This window comes from Callithrix jacchus, chromosome 17 (assembly GCF_049354715.1).
Source record: "Callithrix jacchus isolate 240 chromosome 17, calJac240_pri, whole genome shotgun sequence".
Lineage (NCBI taxonomy): Eukaryota > Metazoa > Chordata > Mammalia > Primates > Cebidae > Callithrix > Callithrix jacchus.
Window position 1 is genome coordinate 29609339 of NC_133518.1, and position 16750 is coordinate 29626088.

The window sequence follows — 16750 nt, forward strand, 5'->3', positions numbered from 1 at the left end:
GATAGGGTTTCACCACATTGGACAGGCTGGTCTAGAACTCCTGGCCTCAAGTGATCTACCCACCTTGGCCTCCCAAAGTGATGGGATTACAGGCATGAGCCACCACACTGGCCCACAGATCATTCTTTGCCAGCATGCAGGTTAGGGACTAAAGATCTTAAATTACTCAATCTGACTACTATATTTGATAAAAAGTACTAATCACCACATAGGCTATACATTTGTAAAACTGTTTATGGAGCCGATAATGATCATTAAGAGTATAATCTCTAGCCAAGTGTGGTGGCTCACTCCTGTAATCCCAGCACTTTGGGAGGCCAAGGTGGGCAGATCACAAGGTCAAGAGATTGAGACCATCCTGGCCAATGGTGAAACCCCATCTCTACTAAAAATACAAAAAATTAGCCAGGTGTGGTGGTGCACACCTGTAGTTCCAGCTACTTGGGAGGCTGAGGCAAGAAAATCGCGTGAACCCTGGAGGCAGAGGTTGTAGTGAGCCGAGAATGCACCACTGCACTCCAGCCTGGTGACAGAGCGAGACTCTGTCTGAAAAACAAAAACAAAAAACAAGAGTATCAACTCTGAGGTAAAAATTATTGGGGATATAACAGTGGTTCCACTGCTCTGAATCTTCATAAGTTTTGGCAAATTAGTCTCTGTCCCCAGGTTTCTTCAGCTGTGAAACAGGATACTAGTTTCTATTGTGAGGATCAAATAAGATAATAAAAAGTATTTAGCAAAGTGCCTAGCACATAGAAAGTACTTAAGAAACATTGGCTATTATGTTTTTCAATTCAATTAGGTCATTCTCCCGAATCACCACCTAATCACTATTACAATGAGCTATAACCTGATGAGGTGCAGACTTGCCCAAGCTCTCAAGAACTAGTAACAAAAACAGGTTAAGACTTGCCATCCTAACTTTACAACTACCACCTCTAATTTTTTCCTATATGACAGCAAATGGAGTACTATTTGTCCAGGAATTAGTTACATAGAGCATTGTGCCAAGAATTCTATGCACAGAAAGAAGCGGTTCATCTATTCAAACAAGTCAAACATAGGACAAGGATTTTAAAGAAACAAGGTTAAATCCTCACATCTTCCATGGAATGCACCATGGTATGGTATAAAGAATACAACAAATCCTAGCTCTACTACTAGGATTGTGTGACACTATTATTAAAATATCTTATGTCTTGGTTTTCTCATCTGATGGCAACATCATATTCCAGATTACCAGGGATCATGTAATACTTAAATACAAATAGAATGGAAAATGAATATTTAATAAAATGAAGTAGATACTCAAAAGATTGTTTGTTCCCTAACCATCCTTTCCTTTCTCTCATGTTACATATTCCCTGAGATGACAGATTATTTCAGAATTATATGAACTAATTTTTCTTCAACATGAAGGCCTAAAAAAAACTTCTACCTGGAAATGGATGCCTGGAAACTAACTCTTCTGGAAGTCCAAGTTCTCTGCCCAAAATTCTCACTTCATCTTTATGAAAATCTTTCAGAGGTTCTATTACTCTTCCCTAGGGAGGAAAGAAGCCAACCAATACAAATTAGTAACCAAGATGATACGGAAAACAAAGGGCAATCAATTACTGTGCTTTCCTGTTACCATTTTTCTTAGACTAACAGATTCTTATTTAAAAATGTATCTTTTAAAGTATTTGCTGCTATGTGCCTATAAGGAATTAGATGAATATTTTAGTGGTACCCTTATTTCTCTTCAAAGTACATTTTAAACATACATTTTTAAAATATAAATATATCAGGGTAAACCAAGCTATCATCTCTGATCTAGTTTTCATTAGAATACAATTAGAAAATATACTAGTGTTTCAAAATTAAAATTCTCCAAATGTTATCATTGAGAAAATGAAGACAACTAGCAGAACTAGAGAAAACATTTGTAAATCATATATCTGATAAAAGACTTGTAACCAGAATATATAAAGAACATTTACAACTCAATAGTAAAAAGATAAATAACTCAATTGAAAAATAAGCAAGGCTACTGGGTACTAGGCTTAATACTTGGGTGATGAAATAATCTGTGTAACAAATCCCCATGATACAAGTTTACCTATCTAACAAACCTACATATATATCCTTGAATTTAAAATAAAATTTTTTAGGCCAGGCACGGTGGCTCACGCCTGTAATCCCAGCACTTTGGGAGGCTGTGGCGGGCAGATCACCAGAGGTCAGAAGTTTGAGACCAGTCTGACCAATACGGAGAAACCACGTCTCTACTAAAAATACAAAATTACCTGGGTGTGGTGGCACATGCCTATATTCCCAGCTATTGAGGAGGCTGAGGCAGGAGAATCACTTAAACCTGGGAGGTGGAGGTTGCAGTGAGCCTAGACCCCACCACTGCACTCCAGCCTTGGCAACAAGAGCAAAATTCTGTCTCAAAATAATTAATTAGTTAATTAATAATAAAAGGTTTTTCTTAAAATGAGCAAAAGATATAAATAGACATTTCTCCACAATACATAAATGGCCAATAATCAAGCACATGAAAAGATACACAACATCATCAGCTATTAGGGAAATGCAAATCAAAACAACGAGACACATTACTTCATATCCATTAGGATGACTAAAATTTTTATTCACTTTTTTTTTTTCTGGACAGAGTCTTGCTCTGTTGCTCAGGTGAAAGTGCAGTGGTGCAATCTCAGCTACTACAACTCTACTTCCTAGGTTCAAGGAATTCTCCTGCCTCAGCCTGTGGAGTAGCTGGGACTACCAGCATGCACCACCACACCTGACTAATTTTTATTTTTTACTAGAGATAGGGTTTCACCATGTTGGTCAGACTGGTCTTGAACTCCCGGCTTCAAGTAAGCCACCTGCCTTGGCCTCTCAAAGTGCTGGGATTAGAGGCATGAGCCACCGTGCTTGGCCAGATGACTAAAAAAAAAATTTGCTTTGAGATGGAGTTTCGCTCTTGTTGCCCAGGTGCAATCTCAGCTCACTGCAATCTCTGCCTCTCTGCAATCACTTGGGTTCAAGCGATTCTCCTGCCTCAGCTTCCCAAGTGGCTGGGATTACAGGCATGCACCACCATGCCTGGCTAATTTTGCATTTTTAGTAGAGACGGGGTTTCTCCATGTTGGTCAGGCTTGTCTCGAACTGATTTTTAAAAGTCAGATAACACACCCATCAAAAAAATAGAAAATAATTGTAAGCACTGGAAAAATTGGAGTCCTTATGTACTTTTGGTTGGATTGTAAAATGGTACAATTGCTATGGACAACAGGTTCCTCAAAAAATTAAAGAGAGAACTACCATATGATCCAGCAATTCCACTTCTGGGAGTATATGAAAAGATAAACAAAAATGGATAAGCAAAATATATATACATATAGTAGTACATTATTCAGTCTTTTTTTTTTTGAGTTGTAGTTTCACTCTTTTTGCCCAGGCTGGAGTGCAATGGCCCAGTCTCGGCTCATTGCAACCTCTGCCCTGAGGGTTCAAGCAATTATCCTGCCTCAGCTTCCCAAGTAGCAAGGATTACAGATGCCTGCCACCACACCCAACTAATTTTTGTATTCTTAGTAGAAACGAGGTTTCACCATGTAGACCAGGCTGGTCTCAAACTCCTGACCTCAGGTGATCCACCCACCTCAGCCTCCCAAAGTGCTGGGATTATATAGGCATGAGCCATCTCACCTTGCAAAGTTAAATTAGCAAATCACAAAAAGGCAATACTGTATGATTCCACCTATATGAGGTATTGAAAGTAGTGAAACATAGAAACAGAAAGCAGAATGGTGGTTGGGGGGGGGAGGGAGAGTTGTTTTTTCTTTACACCTCCAGATGCTTAAAAGGGAGAGTTGTTTTTTAATGTTCTTTAATAAGAGTTTGTTTTGCAAGATGAAAAGTTGTGAAGATCTGTTTTACAACAATGTGAATACACCTAACACTACTGAACTGTATACTTAAAAACAGTTAAGGCCAGGCACAGTAATCCCAGCACTTTAGGAGGCCAAGGCAGGCAGATCACCTGAGGTCAGGAGTTTGAGATCAGCCTGATAAACATGGTGAAATCCCAACTCTCCTAAAAATACAAAATTGATCAAGCCTGGTGGCACACGCCTATAATCCCAGTTCCTTGGGAGGCTGAGGCAGGAGAACTGCTTGAACCCAGGAGGCAGAGGTTGCAGTGAGCTGAGATCATATGACTACATTCCAGCCTGGGAAACAGAGTGAGACTTTGTTTAAAAAAAAAAAAAAAAAAAGGTTTAAGATGGTAAATTTTACATTATGTGTTTTTTACAATAAGAGATAACAAGTCTTGGTGAGAATGTGGAAAAATTGGAATCTCATATATTGCTAGTGAGAATGTAAAATTGTATCATCATTTTAAATAACAGTTTGGCAATTTATCAAAATGTTAAACCTTAAGATCTAGCAATTCTACTCCCAGGCATATACCAAAAAAATAAAAACACACATCCACAAAAACTTATAACTAATATTCATAGCAGCATTACTTATAACAGCCAAAAAGTGGAAATAACCCAAATTCCCATCAACTGATCAGTGGATAAATAAAATGTAGTATACCTATACGATGGAATATTATCTGGCAATAAAAAGGAATAAAGTTCTGATACATGCAGCAACGTGGATGAACTTTGAAAACATTAAGGTAAGTAAGTCGGTCATTAAATATCACATATTGTATGATTTCATTTATATAAAATGTCCAAAATAAGCAAATTTATAGAGACAGAAAATAAATTCATGCTTGGTGATTGCCTAGGGCTGGCAATAGAGGAGGAGAGGAGGAGCTGGGGAGTGGAAGCAGGATGACAATGACAACAAGTAGAATAAGAAGTGACTGCTAATGGGTATGAGGTTTTTTCCTAGGGAAATAAACATGTTCTAAAATTAGACACGGAGTTGCTATAGCTATGCAACTCCGTGAATATTAGAAAGGAGGAGGAGGGAAGAAATGTATCTACTTTATTAAAAAGTTATAAACTTTTACCTCTTCTCTCAACTTTCTGATGAGCTCTGTGTCATTGTGATGGGTTTTGATGAGTTCAGCTTTGCCACTTGCAACAAGGGATGCACTTTCAATTAGATCAGGCCGTAAAGTACCTTGGGCAAGAAAAACCTCCTCTGGTTTCAGGTTCATTTCTCCTATTACTTCACTGGCAATCTATAATCAACAGGAATAAAACAGCCTTGTAGGAGATAAAATTTTTTAAAGTAAAATTTTATACTTTCAGCTAAATTTGTTAGAGTACTTTAGAAATACTGACCAGAAAATAAAATCCACCAACTCCCAAAATAAACTCCTTTATGAATATATCCTTTAATGTGATTCAAAAAGGTATGTGGGGCTGGGTGTGGTGGCTCACACCTGTAATCCCAGCACTTTGGGAGGCCAAGGCAGGTGAGATTTTGAGATCACTTGAGGCCAGGAATTTGAGACCAGCCTGACCAACATGGTGAAACCCATCTACTAAAGATGCAAAATTAGCAGCTGGCATAGTGCTAATCTGGGAGGCTGAGGCAGGCAGATCACAAGGTCAGTAGTTAGAGACCAGCCTGAACAACATGGTAAAACCATGTCTCTTTCAAAATTACAAAAATTAGCCCAGTATGGGGGCACGCACCTGTAATTTCAGCTACTCAGGAGGCTGAGGCTGGAGAATCACTTGAACCCGGGAGCCAAAGGTTGCAGTGAGCCAAGATCATGCCACTGTACTGCAGCCTGGGCAACAGAGTGAGACTCCGTCTCAAAAAAAAAAAAAAAAATTAGCTGGGCAATGATGGTGCATGCCTGTAATCCCAGCTACTCGGGAGGTTTACACAGAATCGCTTGAACCTGGGAGATGAAGGCTGCAGTGAGCCAAGATCGCTCCATTTTACTCCAGCTGGGCGACAAAAGTGAAACTCCACCTCCAGAAAAAAAAGTATGTGAACATTCTATTCAAGAGCTTGAAATTAGCCATTGAAAGAACCCATGAATTGAAGTCTATGACCAGATGAAGATATCTATTCTTAAAGAGTTAGAATAACAGCCTGGCAAGGTAAGCATACATGTGTATTAAAACATAAAACAGTTTCTACTGGTCAATAAAATGACAATATACAGTAAAACTCCTAGCCACATAAGAAAAAAACCAAAACTAGTAAATTTGGTTATTTGATATAATGACAAAGAAAAACAAATAGTAAGACTCACATCAAAAACAGTACATGTTGAGGATATTAAAAACAAAGGTACCTTAACAAAAGTATCCCCAATGATTTTTCTTTTCTCTTCAGGACTTGTGGTCATATTTAACGTTTTGCTAATTCTTTTCCGTGGGGTTCTATCTTCATCTGATATTGGTAGGGTTGTTGTTCCATTGTAGAAAGAATGAGCAGCATTTATCACTGGAGGAAAGGGGAGACGTGTTTTAAATTGATAGAACTTTTTGAAATCAAAAATAACAAGTCAAACTACAGAAAGGAAAGCTATGTGATTCCTTTGATCTCCCCTAAATTTGCCTACAAATTTTAATAAACTATCAATATTCAAGAACTATCAATAAATCCTGAGTAACAGAGTTCAGATACAGACACTCATTAAATTTTGTTTCTATGAGAATCTCCTGGCATTTAGATCTAGGGCCATTACATCACAAATTATGCTGACTGGGGCCAAGCACGGCAGCTCACTCCTTTAATCCCAGCAATTTGGAAGGCCAAGATGGACGGATCACTTGAAGTCAGGAGTTCGAGACCAGCATGGCCAAAATGGCAAAACCTCATCTCTACTAAAAACACAAAAATTAGCTGGGACTGGTGGCACATGTCTGTAATCCCAGCTACTCAGGAGGTAGAGGCAGGAGAATTGCTTGAACCTAGGAGGCAGAGGTTGCAGTGAGCTGAGATGGCGCCACTGCATTCCAGCCTGGGCAACAGAGCACAACTCTGTCTCAAAATAAATAAATAAATAAATAATGCCGATTGTTTTCTCTCTGTTCAGTGCTTCACCAGAGTAACAAGCAGAAACCACAGCAAGAAGCCTAACCCCAAGGGAGCCAAAAGCACTGGTTCCTAAGCAGAAAATCAAAGTCATCAGAATCACACACTAACTAGTGTCTTGTAAAACTGATATTTATGAACATATGTTTAAAAATCCTTGGCTGTTTTTTTTATTTAAGGACAGGAAACTAAAAACTGACTAAGATGTCTATTTGCTAATAAATCTAAGCTACTGATGGCCTTCACCGTAAGATGAACAGTCAGCTGGCTATTTCATTGTAGAACGGCCAGTGAATTAGTAGGTCTTTCCTGAACCTGGTCAACTACCCAGAGAAGACATACTCTTTCTCCTGCCTATTAGCATTCTAGCAGTTGAAAAGAGGATGTGGTAGGAAGAGGGAATCAATCACTATTCAGCAAACAGAATTTTACTTGATCCTGTTCATAACATAGAATCTTACCTCCACCCTCAACTATGCCTGGTATTAGTATGCTCAAATCCAGAACCTCTCGTGTAGCCCATCTAGAGAGAGAATACACCCACAGTGTTCTGACTGGGAAGAACAGCAGCAGTTTGCTCCTGTGCTAAGGAAAATGATCTGCTTCTCAGATTTTTAACTAATCCCTGTTTTAGGCTAACCCAGAGACCAATGCCCCTCCAAAAAACCAATGCTTCAAATTCCTAAGCCTCCCCAGAAGTCTGCAGCATAAATCAGCTTGCTTTTTGTTGGCTTCCTTCCCAACCTACCCCAAGGTTGTGAATTCCTCCATTCTGCTACGTCAGTTACCAGGGAACATATCCAAGTTTTACAATTTGAAGGACTTCTTCAAGAAACAGAATAACATGTAATATACTAAAAATTATAAGTTATACTGGGATGGCTAAAAAGTACTTAACTATATGCAGAAATGATTGCAAATCACATATATACCACTAAACCCATACTAAGCACATCCCCGGCTCATCTTTGTCTTAGCCTGATCTGAAAATGCCCACATTCATTCCAGCACCAGCTAACAGAGAACAAGTTAGACTTGAAAGAAAATAAACTACAAATCATCAAAATATCTTACTTGCAAATTTCACAAAAACATATGACCATGTGAAGATACCACTGGGCATCGTCCCAGGACATTGGGAGAGACCTCTCTAGTAACCCATGAAGCTTAAACCGGGAAAATCCACCTCTACCTATCTGCTATCCACCTTCCAACATTTTGTTGAATCACCTGTCTGTTATCATCTCCTCTATCCCTCATCCTTATGGCATTACCCTGTTTTATGCTTTTACTGTTATTTTAGAAAAGTTTCAAATAAATAGACTCATGTTCGCATCATGCTTACCTACAAGTCTTCATTATATTCAGCCTTTTGATATTGGTTCCAATTAATTCAATATGTACAATAATTTGCAACATTAAACGACTGACCTCATTTCATTATAACTATCAACTGCATCTTCTTTTTAAAAAGTATAAAAGTTATCTACAAATGTAAATGCTATTAAGGACTAAGAAGTTTACTAGGCCAGGCGTGGTGGCTCACACCTGTAATCCCAGCACTTTGGGCGGCTGAGGCGGGTGGATCATGAGGTCAGGAGTTTGAGACCAGCCTGACCAAAATGGTGAAACCCTGTTTCTATTAAAAAAAAAATAAATTTAATTAAAAAAAAAAGTTTACTAAAAAAAGTAACTACAGAATCTTCACCTCCCCTACTACAATCTTTTCTATTTGCAAAATAATCTATATACCCATATCTGAGGAGGGCTTGGGTAGGCTCATGCCTAAATATCATGCAATAGGGTGGGAAAAGATTTTTTTTTGTGGGGGGGACAGGGTTTTGCTCTTGCTGCCCAGGCTGGAGTGCAGTGGTGTGATCTCGCCTCACTGCAACCTCTACCTCCCAGGTTCAAGCAATTCTCCTGCCTCAGCCTCCCGAGTAGCTGGGAATCACAGACATGCACCACCACACCCAGCTAATTTTTTGTATTTTTAGTAGAGACAGGGTTTTACCATGTTGGCCAGGCTGGTCTCAAACTCCTGACTTCAGGTGATCCACCCACCTCAATCTCCCAAAGTGCTGGGATTACTGGCATAAGCCACCACGCACGGCCAGGAAAATATAATTTTTAAAGTATATAACTAGAAGAACTGAATAGTAGCTGGAAAACGTTAATTTATCAATCTATGTATAAAATTAGCAGAATCAGTGGTTTAAAAATGTATACCAAAACCCCTCTTAAACCAGAGGTAATTGTAAAAAACGTTTTCAACTTTGAGCATACTGAAAAAACTATAATTGTGCTCATTTAAACAATGAAACTAGTTTTGATTAAACAAGTCCTGACATGTAAGTTTAACTTTTCTGGAGTTCTTCAATACCTTTGACCTGAATTCCAAGCTTTTTGAGGGCCTCTTCAACAGATTGGCTTTCTCGTTTTCTCATAAAGCCATTATCAATGTGTACAGCAATGACTTGATCTTGGTTCAAAGCACGATTTAGCAAAGCTGTACAAACTGTTGAGTCTACTCCACCACTGAGTAAAACCTATGGTAAAATGAAAAATAAAACTGAGCAGGACAAGCAAAAAGAAAATAAACATTATCAGCATAAATCATTACCTAGAAGTGCTATTTATATCAAAGGTATGTATGGGAACTGAAAATGCACTCTAAAACTGTAGAACTTAACTTAAGGGCTGTGTTGAGGACTCTAGTTCCTGGATTCCAACATTATTGATATAAATGTATAGACTTTTAGATGATAAATTGCTTACCAAAACTTTTGATGTGCCTACTCTCTCTTTGATCTCTCGAATGCACTCAAGTTCTCTGTTCTGCACGGTGTAGGTTCCAGTGCACCCAGCTATATCATAAAGGAAATTCTTCAGTATTACTTTTCCATTTTCTGTAAGGCCAACTTCAGGGTGGAACTGTGCTCCATATAATTTTTTAGATTCATTTGCTATGCCTTTATAGAGAAAACAGTCACAAATTAAAATTTTTTCATGCTGAAAAGACGCAAGCAATACCCACAATTTCTCACAATCTCTTCCTCTAAGGCCTAATTTTCTTATTTTATTTATTTTTGAGACAGAGTTTTGCTCTGTCACCCAGGCTGGAGTATAGAAGCATGATTTCGGTTCACTGCAACCTCTGCCTCCTGGGTTCAAGCAATTCTTATGCCTCAGGCTCCCATGTAGTTGGCATTACAGGCGTGTGCCACCACGCCCAGCTAATTTTTTATATTTTTTAGTAGAGGTGGGGTTGCACTATGTTGGCCAGGTGGTCTTGAACTCCTGGCTTCAAGAGATCCACCTGCCTCAGCCTCCCAAATTGCTGGGATTACAGGCATGAGCCCACTGCTCACAGCCAATTTTATTTATTATTATTTTTTTTGAGAGAGGGTAATCATTGCTCTGTTGCCCAGGCTGGAGTGCAGTAATATAATCATAGCACACTGTAGTCTCATCATCCTGGGCTCAAGCGATCCTTCCACCTCAGCCTCCTGAGTAGCTGGAACAACAGGTGCACGCCACCACACTCAGTTTTTAAATATTTTGCAGAAATGGCGTTTTATCCTGCTGTCTACTGATCTACCAGGTTCAAGTAATCCTCCTGCCTTGGTCTCCCAAAGTGCTGGGATTATGGGCGTGAGGATATGTCTCTGTGGATTTTTAGCTATAGGAAAAGGAAATACATAATAAAAACAAAAACTTCATTGCTATAACCTTTCTTTATAAAGGTCTTTCTTGATACAGCAATTAATGAGCTATAGGACAGTACATTAAGTCCCACACAGAGATTATTTCACAGTATTCTCACTTCTCCACCCAAGTTAGTTCCATTGTCTTGTCTACCTAGTGCAATGATAATTCAATTTTGGTTCTCAGTTGCGCATGGCTTTCAAATGCATTGTAGAGCTACCAAGTTCTTATATTAAAAGAATCTCACATATCAGACTTGTGAGAACATACTGTTTCTTTCTTGACTACTATTAACCACAAATATAACTTCACCTACTTGAGTCATGTGTTTCTGGCAAATATTACCTACGAGGCAATAGATATTAGGCTAGATGGTTTAAAAGTGCATGTGTTACCCCTATTTTATGGCTCTCAGATATCAAGAAACTTGTATGAACTCTCAGCTAATTAAGTAACTAAATCAGGCCTGACAGGATCCCAAACTCATACTCATTCTACTGTACCACAGTACTTCACACTTTCTTTATTTGGCTCTCAGAATACCACTCTCTTGGTTCACTTATTTTACTGTCTGTTCCTTCTGAATCTCCTTTGCTGGCTCCTCTTCATCTTGCCTATCTCTACACATGGAAGTTGCTCAATACTCAGCCCCTAAATCTCTTTTCTATACATTCTGAGTGATCTTATACTTTCATGACCTTAAAATTCTGTCTGTATGCTGATAAACCCTCAAATTTATATCTCAGCCCAGTTTTCTTCTCTAAAGTCCAGGCTCATATATACAACTGCCTACTCAGCACCTTTGTTTTGATGTTTAATAAAGCATCTTGAATTTTAACTTGGGAGTTAAAACCTGATTCTACTTTTTTCCCCCACCCCATATTCAATCTAACAGCAAATCATTTGTCCCTCCCTTCAAAACACAGTGGAATACAATCACTCCTAACAACGTCCACCCTAGTCCTGACAACTTCCACCTCTGCTACCCTGGTCCTAAAAACTTCCTCTTCTACTGTTGTAGAAAAAAACTGGGTTCTTGTCACATGACCAAGAAAAGTTAGGCACGCAGACACTTTGAAGGGTGAGGGGAAATGGAATTTATTGGACAAAAGGGAAAAAAAACTCTCAGCATAGTGAGAAGGCTTCCTGTTAACAGGCCCCTATCTCACAGATTGAATCCCAAGTCACTACCCAGGAACAGCAAATGCCAGGCCCTCCTGCAAAGGGTAAGAACTTCCTGTGGCTCCACCCTATTCTCCCAGTAGGAAGGCTGGTAGGAAATTCTCTAGGGACCCTCCCCTTTATCTTCCTCCTGCGTTCTGATCCTGAAAACTATTCTGATCCTGAAAACATTGTCTCTCTCCTGATTAGTACAGTAAACTCCTAGCTCGTCTTCTTGCTTCTCTTTCACCTTGTATCTTTACTCCTCATCACAGCCTAGTCCTGAAATTAGATCATATCTCTCCTCATTTAAAACCCCACCTTACTATGAGTAAAGACAAAGTACTGCAGTGGTCCAAAGGTCCTGTGTTCTGACATCCAACTACCTCTCTAACTTCACCTTCTATCACTCTCCCCACCATGCTTATTCTGCTCCATCCATGTGGATTCCCTGCTGCTCCTCAAATACGCGTCCCCACCCAGGATCTCTATACTGCTATTTCCTCTTTCCTCAAATATCCAGAAAGGTTAGCACTTATTTTCTTCAGGTCCAATGTCATCTTATAGGAGTGCCTTCCCTGAATAGCTTATAAAATTGTAACAAGCCAATCGTCCATATTCCAGAATACCCTCTTCCCTCTTATTTTTTCAATGTAAACTATCTGACTCTGACATAGTCTATATTTCTTTATTATTTACTTTCCCCTTTCCCCAATGTTAAACAGGATTTTTTGCTATACTGGTTTTGTGTTTTGTTCTTTTTAGGAGAGAGGGTCTTGCTTTGTTGCCCAGGATGGAATGTAGTGGCACTACCATGGCTCACTGCAGCCGTGATCTCTTGGGCTCAAATGATTCTCCCACCTCAGCCTCCTGAGTAGCTAGGACTGCAACTGTGTACCACCACACCTAATTATTATTTTTTTTAATGTAGAGATGGGGTCTCACTACGTTGCCCAGGCTAGTTTCAAACTCCTGGCCTAAAGCTGTCCACCTTCTTCAGCCTCCCAAAGTGCTGGAGTTATAGGTGAGAGCCACTGCACCTGGCCTATTTTGTTCATTACTCCATTCTTGGCACCTAGAACTGTGCATGACGCATAACAGGTACTCAAATGTTTGTTGGATAAATAAAAATACACAAGCCCATCTACCACTGTTGATCTTTTTTTTATGGTGTAAAAACATTTTAGTATAAAAACCATTCTTAAGCATCCCTATGCTAATGTAATAGCATACATTATGTTCTAATGTCTGTTAAGAAACTACAAGCAGATTACTAAATTCAACTTATCCATGACAAATCTTTTTTTCAACTTATTATTTAGGTGTACTGATAAACCCACCTTTTTCTTTTACTGACTTCCAGTACTATTAGTGATTATTTACATTATTCAGGTAAGTAAGTAAAAACCCCAAACCACCAGAAAGTCAATTCCCTTTCCTCAAAAAAGTAGACAACAAAATGGTTAACAGCATGGGTCAGCAAACTTTCTGCAAAGGACTAGACAGTAAATAGTTTAGGCTCTGTAGAACATACACAGTCCTTGTATTTTATTATAACCCTTTAATAATGCAAAAATCATTCTCAGCTCCTGGACATTTAAAAAAAGGCAAGAGACTAGATCTGACCCACTGGTGAAAGTATGCCAGCCCTGGTTCAGGGAAATTTGCGCTGAGTACTTACTCGGGTGCTATGGTGATGTGTTTCTAAGAAAGGAATAAAAGACAAGTAACTCTGAATATAGCATAGTAGGAAGACAAGAGTCCCCAAATTCTTCATGAGTTATAAAGTGTAAGGTCTTTTAGGCTGAACTGACAGTGCCATGGACTGCATGATAACCTCTGTGACCTGCACATGTATTCCAGATGAGTTCCTAGAACTAGGAAGTGTGAAGTAACTAGAAAACCACAAAAGGAGAAGAAATGACCAGCCCCTGCAGTGCCTAATTAACTTTGAGACATTCTTCTGTTGTTCCATATTCCCGCCTCAACTGGTACTGGACTTTGTAACCGACCTTGGTCAACTTCATGATTCCAGATCCTCTGACCCTTCTCCCAGCTCACAAAAACTGCCCTGAACTGTAACTTCTGTATCTTTCCACTGCCTACCCCAAACCTACAAAACCAACTCCTATCCCACCGCCCTCCGCTGACTCTCTTTTCGGACTCAGCCCACCCGTACCCAGGTGAATAAATAGCCATGCTGCTCACACAAAGCCTGTTTAGGGGGTCTCTTCCTTCAGAGCACGTGTTTAACAAAAAGTATAGTGTTTTATGTTTGAAAAGCTTATACTGAATGAACATTTTTAAAAGTATTTCAAACCAAATGAACAAACCAGTAAGTGAGAGACTTCTGGATAATCTTATTATTGAATTCCCTTCATAACAGTTAATCCTACATTCATATTATCTTTTAAAAAAAAGAGAAGAAAAATCAGAAAAAAAAGGAAAATCAAAGAATATTTCATACAGCAACATATGCTTACTCTTCAGATAAAGTTTTTACAATGAACTCTGCAACATTTTTAGAATTTTCACCTGCTACTATGTTTCCAGAACGTGCCACAACCTTGAATCCATCAGCTACTTTGTCTACACTATCTCCATGTGTGAGCAAAACAATTTCTTCCTTCTGAAGGCCCCTAAATGCATAAAAAATAAAACACACAAATATCTTAATTAAAAACATGATTCATTGGTTTTAGAAATACAAGCTTGCCACACATGATTTAAAAAAAATAGAAGAAAGTGTGTGACAATGGAACACTGCTAGAATTCAAATATTACATCCATTACAAATAAAGACAATAAAAAAACATTAAACCTTAAAAAAGGCAATCCATAAAAACTGGAAAGAAACTAGAACAAATAAATATATGAGGTTGGTATTATAACCAGACACACAAGGAATAACTTTTAAGAGATTATAGAACAATAACTCCAAATTATATAACTGTTGAGATTTATGTTAAGAACAGAGATATTTCAAAGACTACACTTTATTCGGTGGTTTTATGTAAGTAGTAATAGGACTAGTATTGAAATTGTTATCCTGAAACTGTAAGTACAGTAGAGATATAGGCATATTGTAGGTTAAAACATATAATTAGTGATCAACATTTTCAGCTTAAGAGTTAGAAAATACAAAACCTGAGGCGTTAGGTAAAAACCCTATTATCTTTCATTTTAACTGGAAATAAGTATACACTAATAATTTTGTTTTCTAATTCTAACAAGCTAGGTACTGCCCAATTTTGTTATCTGGGAAGTGCTAAAAACAATTACAACCCAGTACCAATGTGGACTTCCGGTGCCAAACAAATTAACGATACTTAGTTAAGAAAGCGTTACTTAAGAGAGTTAAGTAACGTTAATCAAATGTAATGTGTAGACTTTCTCTGGACCCTGATTCAAACAAATCAACCATAAAAATATACTGTTTACGATATTAAATAATATTAAGGAATGGCCAGGAGCAGTGGCTCACACCTATAATCCCAGCACTTTGGGAGACCAAGGCAGGCAGATCCCCTGAGGTTGGGAGTTCAAGACCAGCCTGGTCAATATGGTGAAACCTCGCCTCCACTAAAAATACAAAAAATTCTGCTTGTAATCCCAGCTACTCAGAAGACTGAGGAAGGAAAAATTACTTGAACCTGAGAGGCAGAGGTTGCAGTGAGCCAAGATTGTGCCACTGCACTCCAGCCTGAGCACCACAGAATGAGACTCTGTCTCAAAAATAAAATAAAATTTAAAAATAAATAATATTAAGGAATAAAAATGTAAATCAAAAATAAAGCAAGAAGATAATGCCAAAAAGATATTTTGGGATGTGTTGTTGTCATCATTGTTGTTTAGGAATAGTATAGGTTGTGATAGAGTCCCAGAATTTTAGAAAACTAGAAAGACAGACAAAAAAATATCAAATCTTAACCTCAGATTTAAAGCTCCTAATATATCACATGTAAGATTCCTGAAATTGTTGTCAAGTTTAGTCACGTGAAATTAGGATGAATTTAAGTGTCAACACCTCTCCATTATGAAGCTGAACAAACACTAGATTTCAAACTCATTTTGACAATGCATACTTCAGTTTAAAAAATTATTTTGAAGGCTGGGAATGGTGGCTCACGCCTGCAATCCCAGCACTTAGGGAGGCCAAGGCGGGCGGATCACAAGGTCAAGAGATCAAGATCATCCTGGCCAACATAGTGAAACCCCGTCTCTACTAAAATATAAAAATTAGCTGGGCGTGTTGGCGCACGTCTGTAGTCCCAGCTACTTGGGAGGCTGAGTCAGGAGAATTGCTTGAACCCGGGAGGTGGAGGCTGCAGTGAGTCAAGATAGCGCCACTGCACTCCAGCCTGGCGCCTGGCGACAGAGCGAGACTCTGTCCCCCCCAAAAAAATTTATTTTGAGCAACGTTGGCTTTTTAATTATTCTTCCTTTGAAAAATAACAAACTTTGGGCCAGGTGCAGTGGCTCTTGCCTATAATCCCAGCACTTGGGAGGCCAAGGAGGGCAGATCACAAGGTCAGGAGATAGAGACCATCCTGGCCAACATGGTGAAACCCCATCTCTACTAAAAATACAAAGGGCGTGGTGACAGTGCCTGTAACCTCAGCGACTTGGGAGGCTGAGACAGGAGAATCACTTCAACCCAGGAGGCAGAGGTTGCAGTCAGCCAAGATCGTGCCACTGCACTCCAGCCTGGGCAACAGAGCAAGACTCAGTCTCAAAAAAAAAAAAAAATCTTTAAAAACAGATCAAAAAGTTAAAAGGGAAAGCACGAATGTTGGTATCACAATATATACAATTCCAAATAGGGTTCCATGACTGCACAGGCATTTTCGAATTTCTTAAA

At 38.9% G+C, this 16750-nt stretch overlaps 1 protein-coding gene across 1 annotated transcript in view; it reads right to left on the reverse strand.

The window, feature by feature from the left end:
• The window catches only part of GMPS (guanine monophosphate synthase), a 74562-nt gene that overhangs the window by 20800 nt on the left and 37012 nt on the right, over window positions 1-16750 (reverse strand). Inside the window, exons 5-10 of the mRNA XM_002759465.7 lie at window positions 14425-14528; window positions 9799-9992; window positions 9404-9569; window positions 6275-6426; window positions 5027-5200; window positions 1439-1544 (exon numbers count right to left, since the gene is read on the reverse strand). Of these exons, the coding sequence (XP_002759511.1) occupies window positions 1439-1544; window positions 5027-5200; window positions 6275-6426; window positions 9404-9569; window positions 9799-9992; window positions 14425-14528 (896 nt within the window). The remainder of the gene's footprint in view (window positions 1-1438; window positions 1545-5026; window positions 5201-6274; window positions 6427-9403; window positions 9570-9798; window positions 9993-14424; window positions 14529-16750) is intronic.